At 43.4% G+C, this 16,237-nt stretch overlaps 1 protein-coding gene across 2 annotated transcripts in view; it reads left to right on the forward strand.

The window, feature by feature from the left end:
• NPFFR1 (neuropeptide FF receptor 1) overlaps positions 1-11,208 on the forward strand; it is a 36,716-nt gene extending 25,508 nt beyond the window's left edge. Inside the window, exons 3-5 of one of the 2 annotated variants that reach the window (XR_009763760.1) lie at positions 3,177-3,276; positions 6,420-7,743; positions 10,480-11,208. Coding sequence is in view for 1 of the 2 variants with exons in the window: in XM_061634337.1 (XP_061490321.1) it covers positions 3,177-3,276; positions 6,420-7,314 (995 nt within the window). In the remaining variant the exon portion in view is untranslated. Of the gene's footprint in view, positions 1-3,176; positions 3,277-6,419; positions 7,922-10,479 lie in introns of those variants that run through there. The other variant, XM_061634337.1, reaches the window with a different exon arrangement.
• Positions 11,209-16,237: the final 5,029 nt, after the last annotated feature.

The following is a 16,237-nucleotide window of genomic DNA, read 5'->3' on the forward strand; positions in this document are numbered from 1 at the left end:
GGAGAGAGACCTTGGAGGTCCACTGAAAGCCAGTGTAGACGATACTAATCGAGATGGACCAATGGTCTGACTCCGTATATGGCAGCTTCCTGTGTTCCTATAGCACGTCTCACTCTTTGAGCTTTCTGAATTGGAAAGCTGTCATTTGGGGAACTGATATTGGTGAAATATTATGCAAGTTGTCCTGCTTTCTTTCTGTTTTCTTCTTCTTTTCCTTCTGCAATGAAAGTTAGTCTCAATGTTGGCCCCAAGTATGCCTCTCCCCTCCTCATCAAGTGACAGCTGTCAGTCGGCAATGTATCCTCTGTCTCCTTGAGCACTTAAAGCTGTGAAGGAAGTAGGAAAGAATGCATCACCAGTAACTCTGTAGAGTCCCTCTGTTGTGACCCAGGAAGCCAATGGAGAGCCATTGATGGCTCTTCTAATTGCAGCACTGAAGCAAAAAAAGAGGTTGGCTTGTTCTCAAAAGAGGCACAAATCCTGCAGCAAAAGCAGATGGTGCATTGCACATATTTTTGGCTTGCATACTAGCTTCCATATTCCACTTCACTATCTGCTCCATTTAGTTTCTTGAAGAACTTTACACCAGTTTTTCAAAACGTGCAGCCAGTATACATTATGCAAATTAAGCATATTTGTATAATTTCTTATACAAATAATAATGTATGCATGCTTTTGCATATATTATTCTGCTTCTGCTAGTCATGGAAAGGAGTTATGCAATTTCAGCACTGAAATCGTGCACTCTTTCACTGGAAATCTTATGCAATTCCTTTATGAGATTTTGATAGGCATTGCCTCTACACATTAAAATCTTTGCAGTCATAAGGGCTAGAAATGTCCTTTTATAAAAAGAAAATCAAGAAAGCTGACATTCTCAGCAAGAGGCATGCCCAACTTTGCCCGTAGCCCCTCCATTCATTATCCTCCAGATCTAATCAGCTAACATCTCCCAACGTATTAGGTACCAGTGATGGAAGGAATGACGTAGTAAACGCTTGTTAGCAGGAAAGTGCTCTGCACACCCTCTTGAAGATTTTGACCTTAACTTTTTTTTATAATAATAAGAAGGTTTAAAGGGGTAACGGTGCTACAGCATACAATTAGCTCAGAGCAAAATACAAATCTGATCTATTTAGAAATGAATGGGATTGTGATTATATGGTGAATGGAGACATCTAGAGGAAGCTGAAAACAGTATAGGCTGAACAGGGTATGGCTACCAGGTTTGGATAAATTCTAAAGAGGAATGATCCCCAAGGAATGAGGTGATACAGGGAGTGGGCATGCTAGTTGCTTTAAAAGCAGCCAGAATGGTTTTTCTGGCTGTGCTTTGAAGCAACTCTGTCCTCTCCTGGCCACACCTCCCTTCCCCCCACTGCTGCCTTATAACCTTTCAGGACTTCCCACAGCAAAGCATTGGGCCAATCGCTTTCTCTGCCTGAGCCTGAAGCAAAGTATTTCCATTAGTCACACCTGGAAGACACAGGGGTTGATCTACCAATCAGTTGTGAAATCTCCCTGAAGCTGAATTTTTAAAAAAACGCACTGGAACTGATCTGATGTTTCAAGAGTAAAAGGGGGCAGAGTTTCACTACAGTTGTGTGCTCCGGTTTTGAGAAAAGAGGGGTAGAGACATTCTGGAACCGGCACTGCAGTAAGTGTGTCTCTACAAACAGTCATGTTATATAGAAAGATAGATCAGGAGTGGCTCAGGATGTTTTGTTGTTTAAGATAGCAAATCCAAATTACATCTCCGCATAGTAAAAATATATCATAATTAGGGCTGCCAATCACATACAAGAACTTAATTAATCACTTGCCTTTTAGCTCATTAATCAATTTAGTTTAAATATATTTGCATAGCACTGAAATCTGTTTCATTAAATGACCTGAGAAAGGGCTTCCATTTCTACTTTCTTTCTTTCAACCATCTTGCAAAATGAGGTTGTCCCCTTTTGATGACATCATCCATCTTGGACAACAGGGTTACCAGTTTCTAATGCATTCCTCCCTTGCTCTTGAAAGGGCTCAAGTAAATCACTTTTACAGAGTTTAATTTTGTAACTGTAACTTTGCTTATTTTTCTATATCTATATCTAGATATAACAGATTCTTTTACAGACCTCTAGAAGAACTGAAGCGTGTCCTGCTCTAGTATGATAACCAGGAGTAATATAGCAGCAATGGTCTTGATTGCAATGGAGAAGTAATACAGTGTAATACCTGAAGATAATTTCCATACTTGCCTGGAAGACTGTATTCCAGGATCTGTTGTGAGCAAAGAATTTGAATATTTCTGTTGAATTGAAACAGTATCTCTGAGGATCTTTCATCAGCTTCTATTTCTGATTAAATTCTTGTACATCCATAAGTTTTGGAGTGAAATCGGATGGAATAGCCTGCTATTTCCTGAACTTCTGAGGCTAAACCCTGTTCATGCATTCAGTGACTAACTTGACCCATAATGATTTAAGGGTGTATGACTAAGGCTGCAATCCCAACCTCATTTACCTGGGAGTAGGGATAGAAGGACCTGTCAGTTTTGGTTCTGTCTGTTTCTCATTTTTCCAATATTAAATCCAGTTCCCTACCTTTCTGCAGCAATTTGTGAATATTTTATTCATCAGCATTTTAGTGTGAATTTCTCCTAATAAACACATTTTTGTATGCAGTTTTAACTAGTGTACACATTTTAAAGCAATTTACCCTAATATGATGCATTTCTGTTTGTTATTTTCATGAATATAGTCAATTTTTTGCATACTTTTTCTTAATACATGAATTTTTGTAAACATTTGTTGGTTGGAGAACTGCATCACAAAATTCAGATAAGTGCGAATTTTGAACAATGGCTATGCTTTTGTTCTCATATGGTTTGGGAAAGTGTGAGTTTGATCGATTCGTCTTTAAATGTGAACGGAATCTAATTTCTCCCCCATCCCTATCTGGGAGTAAGCCCCATTAAATTCAGTAGGACTTACTTCTGAGTAGACATGGTTAGGACTGTACTATAAGTCTGGATTCAACCGTTTGACTTTTGTGTTAATTTCCATGTGTTTTAGCAGCTCTTGAACAAGGTTTAGGTTTGATCACTACACATTTGTTATGTTATCTCTCTTAGGGCCTAGGATGTAAATAAATACATTGCTGTGACACTCTGCATATCATTGCAGGCTGGCCATTTGACATTATCATGTGTAAAATGAGCGGGCTGGTCCAAGGGATGTCTGTCTCAGCATCAGTCTTCACTCTGGTGGCCATTGCAGTGGAAAGGTATGTTTGTATCACTAGTTCTGTCTCGGTCTGCAGTCAGGAAGTTAAAAGTCCTAGAAACTTTACCTAAGAACGTAAGCCCTGTTGTGGGGCAACAATATAAATGCAGCTAAATAAAATAAAATGTTAGCTCCTTGATCCATCATCTCCAGTATTTTTTTCTCCAGGCTGGGTTTAAGGCCCTCTTTACAACAGACAGTCCTCTGCATGAAGGAGTCTTCTATGTAAAGGGCTGTCCAAGATTGTTTTAGATTTTATTTATTTATTAAATTTATATCCCACCGTTGCTCCCAAAGGAGCCCAGGGTGGTAAACAAAACGATTTAACAATAAAGCATTTTAAAACACAAACATTCTAGTTACAGTTAAAAAGCATTCTTCTATCTAGTGATCTCCGGGTTGCCAGGATCAGTCTCCCTCAGCCATCAAATGCCTGGGTCAACAGGAATGTTTTCAAATTCCTCCTAAAATTCATTAATGTTGGAGGCAGACACTCCTCACTGGGGAGGTCATTCCACAAACCAGGAGCTACCAATGAAAAGGCCTTGTCATGGGTCAGCACCAACTGGCCCTCACCTGCCAATTGTAGGGCCTGAGATGGTTGATCATGGAGAAGGTGCTCTTTTAGGAACCGTAAGGAAGGAAAACAGGACCACTGATGTTGCTAATTAACAGTGAACACCTGGACAACAGACTGAGCAGGCACACAAGTTACCTGATCACAGTCTTCTCCACTATGTGAATATGTATTGAATTTCTATTTAACTTATGGTAATTACTTCTGAATTTACATCTATACATATAAATTAGCATATGCCAATTTTGTGCAAATCTTTGTTGTCTTTTGTCTCTTTTTGATGATGTGTTTCTTCTTTCTGGGAAATGTGTAAGTGGCCTGATTGTACCAGGGACCTTATTTATAAAAAACATGGATTCTACCGAGCACTGAAGCATGGTTTTCTGGTCTACAAGAAGAAAGTGGTGAGACTATAGAATGCCACATTAAAACTCCCAAATCTTGTGGTTAAAAAACACCCATATTCTCTCAAGATGCAGGTTGAGTATGCAGCTCTTTTAAAAATAATAATCAATCTTAGCTGTTCATTGTTTAGCAGACAGTAACAAGTGAAGAGCTGCTTATTGTAGCTCAGTCGTATAGATGACATTTCCTAGACAACTATGCCACATTGTTTTTCTGTCTGCGATCTGGTTTTTTTTCATTCTATCAGCATTTAATCCCAACCCCCTGTTTCCAGTACAGTACATATTGTAATAATTTGAAAACTGGAAAATTAGGGTTCTAATTGAAGTAAAGAGTGGGATAGCATTATTTTTTATGAAGAAAACCTAAATCAAGGAGGTAGGTTATTTGAATTTCCGGGGGGGGGGAGCGGTATGGAATTATCGCATAAGGACTATGACCTGGGAGACCAGGGTTCAAATCCCCACTCAGCCATGAAGTTCACTGGGTGTCCTTGGGTCAGTCACTGCCACTTAGCTTAATCTACCTCATGGGGTTATTGTGAGGATAACATGGAGAAGGAGAAAACCACGTACACCACCTTGAGCTCCTTAGAGGAAAGGTGGGATATAAATGCAATCATAAATGAATAAATTTGGACAAATCTTCTGAACCATGTTTCTTTAAAGCATATTCATAGCACATCTCTCCCCACACACACACGCACGCACAATTTGTAGCTCTGTGAGGGGTAAATGAAAGTTTCCAGGATCCTTTGGGGGAGTGCTTTAAATGGGCAGAGGAGCACAAGGAGCTGCCGTACACTGAGTCAGATTACTGGTCCATCAAGCTCAGAATTGTCAGCACTGACTGGCAGCAGCTCTCCAGGGTTACAGGCAGGGGACACTCCCCACTCTATCTAGAGATACTAAGGACTGAACCTAGGACCTTCTACATGCAGAGTAGATGCTCTATCACTGAGCTACGCTCGTCCCCAAATATATGGTGAGTACACAAGCCCCAATAGCCTACATAGTAAAGAAGCACTAACAACAATTTAAAAATCTCCATCAAAGGCTTGGCTTGACCCCCAAAATAATATTCTTCATCAGCAATGGAAAATGTTGCATTGGTATATAATTTTTATCTCCTTTTTATCTATTTGTTATTTATGCTTAATATTTTTATTACTGCTACCTTCTATTTAACCCACTGACTCTGCATATTTATCACATACAGTAGGGCCCCACTCATACAGCAGGTTATGTTCCAGATCCCCGCCTAAAAGCGAAGCACGCCTAAAAGCGGGACTCCTTCAATAAAATGGCGCCCGACACCCAAAAAAATGCCATAAAAGCGGAACAAGCGCCATATGAGTGGGGCCTTACTCTAATTTTAGCTGCCGTATTAGCGGAACTCCAAAAAGTGGGCTGCCAAAAAGCGGGGCCCGACTGTATTGCAGTGGGTTCTATCCAACATAGCACTAAGTCAGCACAAGTGCAACAGCACTTACCACTAGTGCAACAGCACTTCCCTCCTCTCTTCCGCCTGTGCAGTCCTTAAATCTGTTCTGGGGTTTCCCCCAACCCTCTGGAGCAGATCTGAAGAGGGCACAGAGCCCATGGGGAGGGAGAAGAGGGGGTAAAGTCCCATTGCGCTACTGGTAATCCTTGCACTGATGGGATGAGTTAGTTGTTTTTCACTTCTTGTAACCTTCCTTGGATATTTTGAGTTTCCCTTCCCTCCCTTTATCATCACAACTACTCTGTGAGGTAGGTTGGGCTGATTGGCCACCCAGATTAGTTAGTCACCTGATGAGCTTCATGGCTGAGTAAGAATTTTCTCTGTTACTAATGAGAACTTCTTGAGTCTGTTGCAGTCTGTACAAATGTTTCCATTTAATGACTTTTGCCCCACAGTTACCATCTCTTTTTGGAAAAACTAGAAGGTCATCACTCAAACACAGATTTCTTGCATGTTGTATTACCCGGAAGAATTACCATCATGTTACTACCGCCATGCAGGAAAATTGCCTTCTCAAAATGTCAGTTAAAAAAGGCCCTTTGAGCACATGCTCATCTGGTACATGCCACAAACCTCTCTCTCGGTAGACCATGAAGGACTTTTTTTTCCTTATAGCTGTTCCAATATCTGAATATATTGCTTTTTTCTTCTCCTCCTAGGTTCCGTTGTATAGTGTATCCATTCAGACAGAAACTAACCCTAAGGAAAGCTCTGATCACCATTGTAATTATTTGGGTCTTAGCCTTAATCATTATGTGCCCCTCTGCAGTCACACTGACTGTCACCCGGGATGAGTACCACTTCATGCTAGATGCTTACAACAATTCCTACCCACTCTATTCCTGCTGGGAGGCATGGCCAGACAAGGAGATGCGCAAGATCTACACAACTGTTCTTTTTTCTCATATTTACCTTGCTCCTCTCACCTCCATTGTCATAATGTACACTCGGATTGCCTTCAAACTCTTCAAATCATCTGCACCCATTGGATGCTCCCAGTCGGAGGAGGGTCATGAGGGGAGGAGGGTGTCCAAGAGGAAAATCAGAGTTATCAACATGTTGATCATTGTGGCATTGTTCTTCACTCTCTCTTGGTTGCCCCTGTGGACTTTAATGCTGCTGACAGACTACGGGAACCTCACTGAGAATCAACTCAATCTCATTACAGTGTATTTTTTCCCATTTGCCCATTGGCTGGCTTTCTTTAACAGTAGTATTAACCCAATCATCTATGGGTACTTCAATGAGAACTTCCGGAGAGGATTCCAAGAGGCCTTCAAAGTCCAGCTCTGCTCCATGGAAAGGGGACACAAAAACACATATTCCAATAGGAACAATAGTGGCTTCCTTTTTGGGGCACGTAATCGGATTTTTGTTGAAGTTCAAGGCAGTAACTCAGCACAGCCCTCTCAGTCTGGCCAAAGTAGCCTTCTGAGAACAGGGCTGTTCCCAGCGAAGAATGGGCAGGCAGCTCACCATGGGCTGATGGTGGAGGATTTTGACAGTAAAAGTTGTTCTCCCCATACTGTCAGTATCCCAGCTTGGGATATCTAAGGAAGTTTGAGATGCTGACAGATTGACTTTACCACATAACTTTACATTGTTTTCAGAGAATGTGAACCAAACCCATCTCCAGTAAGCTTTTTGAGACCAAACCCTTTGTCACTGTAGATATCTGAAAGGATTTGGTATTTGGGCACTTCCTCTTCTTTTTCTAATCCCATTTTTGTTACTTCAGTGTGGCACAGACGTTTTTATAAAGCATTGCAATTTATAAATATATATTTTCCCCTCAAAGTCTCATATATCTTCAGAAGGGGCTTCAAATGAGATGTTTTTGGGTTTCAGGCCTGTCTTTAAAGGGGAAGCAGACAAAACAGTTATATTGAAGTAGACTTCTAAGGAGGAGCACAGTTGACTGTGGCTTCAACTACCTCATCTGCTGGAGGCTGCTTGTTATGCTACCTAAGTCATAAAAACAAGGTAAGGATGAAAAGTGAGAGGAAGAAAAATCTCCATTCAGGAAACAAGAAGATAATTATTTGTAACACGCACTCATAAGCGGATCGATCATTTGCTGTACGTCAACCCCAAAATAGCCCCATTGACTTTTGTGAGGTGATTCAAATGTTACTATTGTGTCATGGTTGCTATTGATCAGGTGCCACTATGGGTTTTTGTTTGTCTTATGGGCAGGCACCTCTGGCATATGGGATTCACAGCCAATAGCCTGCCATCCAGGTACTGGCCACGGCAGAGCTTGGAAAAGTTACTTTTTTGAACTACAACTCCCATCAGCCCAATCCAGTGGCCATGCTGGCTGGGGCTGATGGGAGTTGTAGTTCAAAAAAGTAACTTTTCCAAGCTCTGGGCCACTGAGCTTTAAAGACGGAATGGCACTGGGATGCTTTTTGAAAGCTGCCAATATCTTAATGCCTTTACACAAATAGATGATGCAGTCACTTTTAGAATATCACGTAGGGTTCTGGTTGCCTTGCCTCCAAAGAATGTAGAGCTGGAAAAGGTGTAGAAAAAGGCAAGCAAAATCAGTGGCGGCTGGTGCCCATTGGGACTGGCAGGGCAGGAGGCAGGAAGACCAACGGTAAGTGGAGTCAGAGCCCATGACAGGCAGAGCCACCTGCTGACTGGTTGTAAGTAAGAAGTCAGGCAGGTAGAGTGAGGTTGGTGAGGCGGTGCCCCATTTACCCTAATAGATCGGCCTCCACTGACTAAAATGATCAAGGAGCTGGAGCAACTTCTCTATGGGGAAAGCATTAGGGTGTTTCTTTATGTGCTTTCTCAATAAGCTATAGGAGGACTAGATCAAAAGGGTTGTACTGATATTTCTGTGGTCACAGAGTGTTACTCAGCATAAAAGGTTGCAGATCCAGTTCTTTGGTCTGGTACAGATGAACTTTCCCTATCTCTTAATCATGGCTAGGAAACAGGGCATACAGGCTTGCTGCCTCTGCGTCCTTCTTCCTTCCATTATTTGATCTGCAGTGCAGTTCCTTTCCATGTTGCTTAGAAGTAAGCCCCATGATGTTCAGTGGCACTTACTCCTTAGTAAGGCTGCTTAGGACTGCAAACTTAGCCAGTTTAATCTCTGTGCCAGTGCTGGTTAACGATAAGCAGGATTATCCTTATTGCCTGATTTGTGAGATCAAGTTTTGAAGCAGAATATAGGAAGCTGTCATAAGCTATTAGTCCATCTACTGTAGCTCAGTATTTGTTTGCAACGACTGCAGTTCTCCAGGGTTTCAGGCAAGAATCTCTTCCAGCCTTACCAGGAAATGTTGGGGATTGAGGCTTTTACATACAAAGCAAATGCCCTACCCCTGAGCCCTCTCAAAGCTATACTATGGTTAAAGCAAACCACTGAAAAAAGCGAGGAAGTCACATGAGAAAGAGGAGGGAGAGAATGCATGCTCCTGGTCTAACAATGGTTAATAAAATAAGGTCAGGCCAAAGGCCCATCCAGTCCATCATTCTGTTCTCATAGTGGCCTGCTGGATGCCTCTGGGAAGCCTGCAAGTAGTGTAACTGTGTTGTCCCCACTTGCAATTACCAGCCCCTGGTATTCAGAGGAAATCAGGACTAGCGGTGTTATGGCTAGGTCACTGATCCTTTGTCCAAGTGAGCAAGCAACTTAAATTACATTAGAATATCACCTGTCATTACAGGATAATTCAGGCATGTTTTAAAAAAACACTTCCCTCCATGTTTTTTATTCTCTTTTTAAAATCCCAGTTGTTTTTTTAAGAAAAGGAAGAGGAACATCAGTAATTATGGATATCTACTGACATTGTAGGGCACATATATGTGAAACCTCTCAGAACAAAATTGGTACAAAAATGAACATGATCTCATTTTTTTCTTTTGTCACAAATCATTTTTGTCAGTATTCATCTGTCCTGCCGATTATCTAGCATACATTCCATTCTGAGAAGCATTTTGAAAACCTACAGTGTTAACAGAACTCTATTTTTATGTTGCCAAATTATGGGAAGGTATGTGTATATATGTTTTTTATGTCACCAAGAGCAAAGTTTAAATGATGGCCACACATTTTAAAATATTTAATCCAGCCAGATCCCATCCGGGATTTGGTTGGGATTTTTTGTGTTAATATGCATTTTATACCTGAATGCAGCAAATGTGTATCTCATTTGCCAGTTTGTTGTCTATTCACCCGCTTTAGAGAGATCCTTTTGGATCTCTTAATTGTTCACCAGTGTGACTGATTGGGTGTAGGGTTGCCAGGCTCAGGGCCTGATCCTGATCCTGTATCTTTAGGAGAAGAGAAAGTCAGCCAAGTGCAGGTGTTCTTGCAACACTGTAATGGGAAAAACCACAATTCCAAGAGGTCTTCTGTATCTTTAAAAGTTGTGCAGGGGGAAGGGAGAATTCCACCTTGTGGTTTTTCCCATTACAGTGTTGCAAAGAACACCTGCACTTGACTGACTTTCTCTTCTCCTAAAGATACAGTCTGAGGCCCTGAACCTGGCAATCCTAATTGGGTGTCATCTACCTTATTACTCAGCCCTGACTCCTATTAATAAATAAATGCACCAGTCTCAGCACATATTCTTGGAGAAAAGAGGGGTGTCTTGATTTCCTTTGTTGCTAAAACTATTTCCTCCTACTTCCTGGTGCATGCCCATAAGAAAACCTATCTGTGATTGTATCTGTGATTTTATCTGTTTATTTGTCCCACAGTTACTAAGTCTCCTTAGGAATCTTAGATGACAGAGTCTGTGAACATCTTTTTGAAAGTCCAGGCATATCATACCTGTTGGATTACCCCTACCTACATGATGATGGCACACTCAAAAAATTCTTGAAGGGTAGTGAGGGAGTGTTCCTTTATTTTATTTTTCGATGATGACTTCAAAGTTTTAGCCTGCCTTTCAAGCTCTCAAGCTCCCAGAGTGGCTCATTGTTCTTTAATTGTTCCACCTAAAGAGGAGATGACAAACTGATTTCTTTTCAAGAAGGGATGCAGCTCTATAGCATGAAGTTGTGAGATGACCAGCAGCTTTTTGGCAGCAGCTTGATCTACAGATGTCAGGAGGTGAAATTTTGCAGCACTACTACATGCTAATGGTTGAAGATCAAGCTTCTGTTAAAGGCACAGAGACAGGCACTTTTTTCAAAAAGCTGGTAGCTTCACTTATTTCACTCATGCCTCATATCCATTATTAAACCCACATTTCAAAGAATAAAACCACCAAGAAAATGGAGTGTGTGCACTTTTGAATGAGAAAGTCTCAAAGACATACCCCAGTAGAGAATTCATTTGCTGAATCAAAGTGTCTGCTGCCTATATTGGTCCATTGTCTTCCACTGTACACTGTGAGTAAAGATTCCTTAGTGGAACTCTGAACTGCCTTTTAAGTAATTAGTTGTCCTGTGTTGTAAAAGTGGCGATGTGGCTATTACACAGTTGTTGACCGTGAAACAAAAATAAAGGATACTCTTTGTTGCCGTAAGTTTTTAAATTGTAAGAATGTCTGCAACTGCTGCTGCAAATCACTGTTGCATTTAGGCCTGCCAACTTTTGGGCACAGGCAGCTGCCTCATGCCATTGGTTCATCTAGCCCAGTATTGGCACTGGCCTGTGTGTGGTGGGGCAGAACTTCCCTCCTAACGCTAGCATTGCTGCTTTTTATCTCGATGGGTCTGGTGCAGTGGTGAAGTTGGGGTTGTGCAGTTGCACCAAGAGGAGTGCTGGATTGGTCGGTGCTGGTAAAACAGGATAGTCTCAACCTCACCTCAGCCCCTTCCAGGTAAGCAACAACAACATAGGGGTGTGGCTCTGCACCATCACATCTGCCCTCACTGCAAGTCAGTATTGTCTAAACGGATTGGCAGCACCTCTCCAGGGTTTCAGACGGGACATTCTCAGCCCAATCTGGAGCTGGGGGCAGTGGTGGATTGAACCCGTACATTCTGCATGCAAAGCTACCTGTCCCTGCAGCTGTCCCTTTAAGAGCAGTTGAATCTGGTGCAACAAGCTGGCGGCCACTTCACTTTTAGGGCCCTTTACAGGCTACAAATTTTATCTCCCTGGAGGCTTTGTGCATTTTTTCAGGTGGCAGAAGTTTGCAAAATGTTTTTGGGGAAAGAGTTTCTGTGGTGGCAGCAGCAGCTGCAGCAACAGGGTTGCCCCTGCCTTCCTGCCCTACTTCATTTGGCTGCATCCCATTGGTTGCCCTTTTTCTCTCCATAATGCTCATTAAAACAATGAGCTGCATCATGATGAGAGAGCTTGTGGAAGGGAATGCTAGTGAGGGTGGCATCATTTCCCCCCAGAAGCCCCCTCAGTATGATGCTATGATGCAACATTGTTCAAAGAAGTATTGTGAAGGGGGAAATGGTACCTGTCGGGACGCAGCTGTTGAGAGGAGCCAAGTTTAGGATTAATTTCTGCAAAAAGCTATCATTTAGTATAGATCCCTCTAGTGCAGGGATGAATGCCTGTGGCCTTCCAGATGTTATTGGAATCTGCCTCTCATCATCTGGAGCAGGTATGGCCAATGGTCAGGGAAAGAAAGAAGTTTGACTCCCATCAGTATATGGAAGGATATAGGTTCCTCATCCCTTCCCTCGGGCATCTTGGCATGGAGTAGGCAGCTTTAGTTCCATTTGGTACACTAACACATTCTTTGAGAGCATACAATGAGAAAGAACTTTGCATTTGTTTTTGCTAAGGATGCTATGTTTTTGCAAACCTGACTTTCCTATAGCAAACACTGGAGGATGGTCACAATGAAAGCCCTGCTTTTCCCTTCCCAAAAGATCTGTAAGCTGTATTAAAAGTCTGACAGGGAAGGGACACCTCTGCCCATCCCCCCCATCATATCTCAAAGAGCCCAGGATGGGTAAGCAGCACAGAAGGCACATGCAGGAGATCAAAGCAGTCTAAGAGCTAGCCCTACCATTAGGTATCATGAGGTAACTGTCTCAGCAGATGTTGCAATGTGTGACGCAGTGGTGAGGTGTGGGAGGGCAGAGCTGTGTGTGTGTCACAGTGCCTGTGCTGCACTCCCACGCTAGCCTGCTGCCCTCATGTGATGGAAGGATGCAGACTTGCTGCCAGTCCAGTGCTGAAGAAAGATTCAACAGCCAATCTGATTGACCTCTATATCTGTAATGGATGGAGAAGCACGCACCTATCTGGTCTCTTACTTGTGGGTATCTGGTTAGCCACTGTGAGAACAGGATGCTGGATTAGATGGGCCTTTGGCCTGATCTAGCAGGGCTCTTCTTATGTAAGGGAGAAATAAACTATGAGATACGAATTGGCCTTGGTCACCCTGATGGATGACCTTTATCGGGAGAAGGACAGGGGAAGTGTGACCCTGTTATTCTTACTTGATCTCTCAGTGGCTTTTGATACCATTGACCATGGTATCCTTCTGGGCCGACTTGGTGAGATGGTTATTGGAGGCACTGGTTTACAGTGGTTCCAGTCCTATCTCCAAGGTCGCTCTCAGAGAATAGCATTGGGTGACTGTCTTTTGGCCCCCTGGCAGAGCTTGGAGGATTACTTTTAAAAAGTATTAAATTACAGTTACAATTGCATGGCCCCCAAAAGTAGTAATTACCCTTACAATTACTCTAAAAGTAACTGATCACTTAATTTTTTAAAAAGGTAATCACTACAATTACATTTCAGTTACTTTAAAAAAATGCCTACAAGGTGCTGGCCTTGGCTGCTGCACATATAAGCCTAAAACAACATTAAAAATAAACACACACATACAGAGGTAGTAGAATAATTCTTTTTATCCATAAGATAGCAACGGTGGTCTCTCCGCTGGTAAGGGAGGTGGGGAGGGAGGCAGAGGCCACTACTTGGAACTTTGCATGTCAAACCAAGTGCAACATACACACCCCAGCCAGCAAGCATAATCTCTCTCATTTAACCACCTCCCGGACCCTGCCCTGCCAGCAACTAAGGGACACTCACCCAAACATTTTCCCGAGATGCAAAAAAGCTAAAATACTGCAAATGCAGCACAGTAGCCAGAGGGTGGTGGAGGCCACTTTGTGTGCCAAGTGCAAATACAACATTCGCACACACACACAGACACACACCCGTGCGTGCGTTGTCATCTTTCACCTCCACAGTTCTTTATCTCCATTCTCCTGCTGCCTCCTTCTCCTTTATCCCTGTTCTTGCCCTCCAGCTCCTTTCTCCCTCCACTCCGTTCTTCTCCACCACCATCCATTGTTTTCTCCACTCCACCCGTCATGCTCTCCACCTCCTCCCTCATCGCCTCCTACCCACCCACAGAGCATGAGGGAAGAGCGATGCAGCACAGAAGCCCAGTTTGAGGCACATGATTTTCATCCACAAATCAGAGGAGCAGAAGACTTCCCCTGCTTCCCACCCCAAGTAATGCCCAAAAGTAATGCTGGAAACATTACAATTACTAAACAAAAGAAATAAAGTTACTCCTAATTCTATTACAATCAAAATGTAAAGGAATTACCCACTTGTTCCTCAAAAAAGTAATGAATTACAAGTAATTCCTTACTTATAACGAATTACTTCCAAGCTCTGGCTGTGGGGTGCCGCAGGGTACCATCTTGTCCCCCATCCTGTTTAACATCTATATGAAGCCCTTGGGAGCGGTCATCAGGAGATTTGGGGCGAGGTGTCAGCAGTATGCTGATGATACCCAGCTCTGTTTCTCTATAACATCTGAATCGGGAGAGGCCGTGCAAGCCCTGGACTGCTGCCTGGACTCAGTGGTGAGGTGGATGAGGGCCAATAAACTGAGTCTGAATCCTAGCAAGACGGAGGCACTATGGGTTGGTGGTTCCTGAGTTCAGATAATTGGCTAGTTGCTTGGTTTGGATGGGGTCATACTCCCTCTGAAAGAGCAGGTACGTAGCCTGGGGGTGCTCCTGGATCCATCTTTGTTTCTAGAGGACCAGGTGACCTCAGTGTCTAGGAGTGCCTTTCACCAGCTTCGGCTGGTAAGACAGCTGCAGCTGTTTCTGGACCAGAATAGCCTGACCACTGTTTTCCATGCACTGGTAACCTCCAGGCTGGATTACTGTAATGCGCTCTATGTGGGGCTGCCCTTGAGGTTGGTCCGGATGTAGCAGCTGGTGCAAAATGCGAAACTGCTCACTGGGGCAGGGTATCATCAACATGTCACCCCGCTGCTGAAAGAATTGCACTGGCTGCCCATTTGCTATGGGCCAAGTTCAAGGTTCTAGTTTTAGTGTACAGTAGGGCCCTGCTTTTCAGCGTTCCATTAATACGGCGGCGCCAGCAGTGATCAGCTGGAGCATGGGGAGCTCCAGCTGCTGCACTTCAGCTGACAGCGATCAGCTGTAGCGCACGAGCCCCCGCGCTCCAGCTGATCACGCGCTCTAGCTGATCGCTGTCAGCTGGAGCACAGTGGGCCCCCACTTTTGGGCAGTTTTCGCTTTTTGGCGGGGGCCTGGAACATAACCTGCCATATGAATGGGGCCCTACTGTACAAAGCTTGGGACCAGGCTATCTAAAAGACCGTCTTATCCCTTATATACCATCGATCACTACACTCTGCAGGTGAGGGCCTCCTGCAGATACCATCTTATCAGGAGGTCCGTTCTGCACAACATAGGAAACGGACCTTTAGCATGGCAGCACCTACCCTGTGGAATTCTATCCCCTTAAATATTAGACAGGCGCCATCTCTGTTATCTTTTCAGCGCCTATTGAAGACCTTCCTCTTTCAACAAGCATTTTAAGTTGAGACCTATCCCAGTCTGCGTCTGTGTTGGAATTGCTATTTAATATGTTCTTAAACCTTTTTTTTTAACATTTTTAAATCTTTTTTTAGATGTTTTGAAAGCTTTAAAAAAGTTTTTAAAGATGTTTTGTTTTAATGTATTTTAACGTCTGTTTTTATATTTTAGTGCTTTCGTTTGCTACCGTGGGCTCCTGTTGAGAGGAAGGGCGGGATATAAATCAAATAATAAATAAATAAATACTATTATCTCCAGTGGTGGCTCGTGCTCAGTGGGACTGGGAGGGCAGAAGACAGGGAGCCCAACAGTAGATGGGAGTCTGAGCCACCGACAGGCAGAGCCAACGCATTCTTCCTGCTGAGTACTAAAGAGAAAGAAGCTGGCAGACAGCGCCACCCCAGGACTGGTTGTAACTCAGAAGGCAGGCAAATAGTGGCTCGCTGAGGCCAGACCGCGGGTGGTGGGGCAGTGCCCGAATTTGCCCTAAGGCAGCCTTTCCCAACCAGTGTGCCTCCGGATGTTGTCGGACCGCAACTCCCATCAGCCTAGCTGAGGCTGATGGGAGTTGTGGTCCGACAACATCCGGAGGCACACCTGTTGGGAAAGGCTGCCCTAAGGGATCAGCTTCCACCCTTTAAGGGTTGGATTCCACCAGCTTGTGGAAGACTTCCATTGCGGTTTCTCTCGCTCCGCGTTCCAAAAGTGGGAAGGAAAAGCTGGA

The sequence above is a fragment of the Rhineura floridana genome, chromosome 7, assembly GCF_030035675.1.
Source record: "Rhineura floridana isolate rRhiFlo1 chromosome 7, rRhiFlo1.hap2, whole genome shotgun sequence".
Taxonomy (NCBI): Eukaryota; Metazoa; Chordata; class Lepidosauria; order Squamata; family Rhineuridae; genus Rhineura; species Rhineura floridana.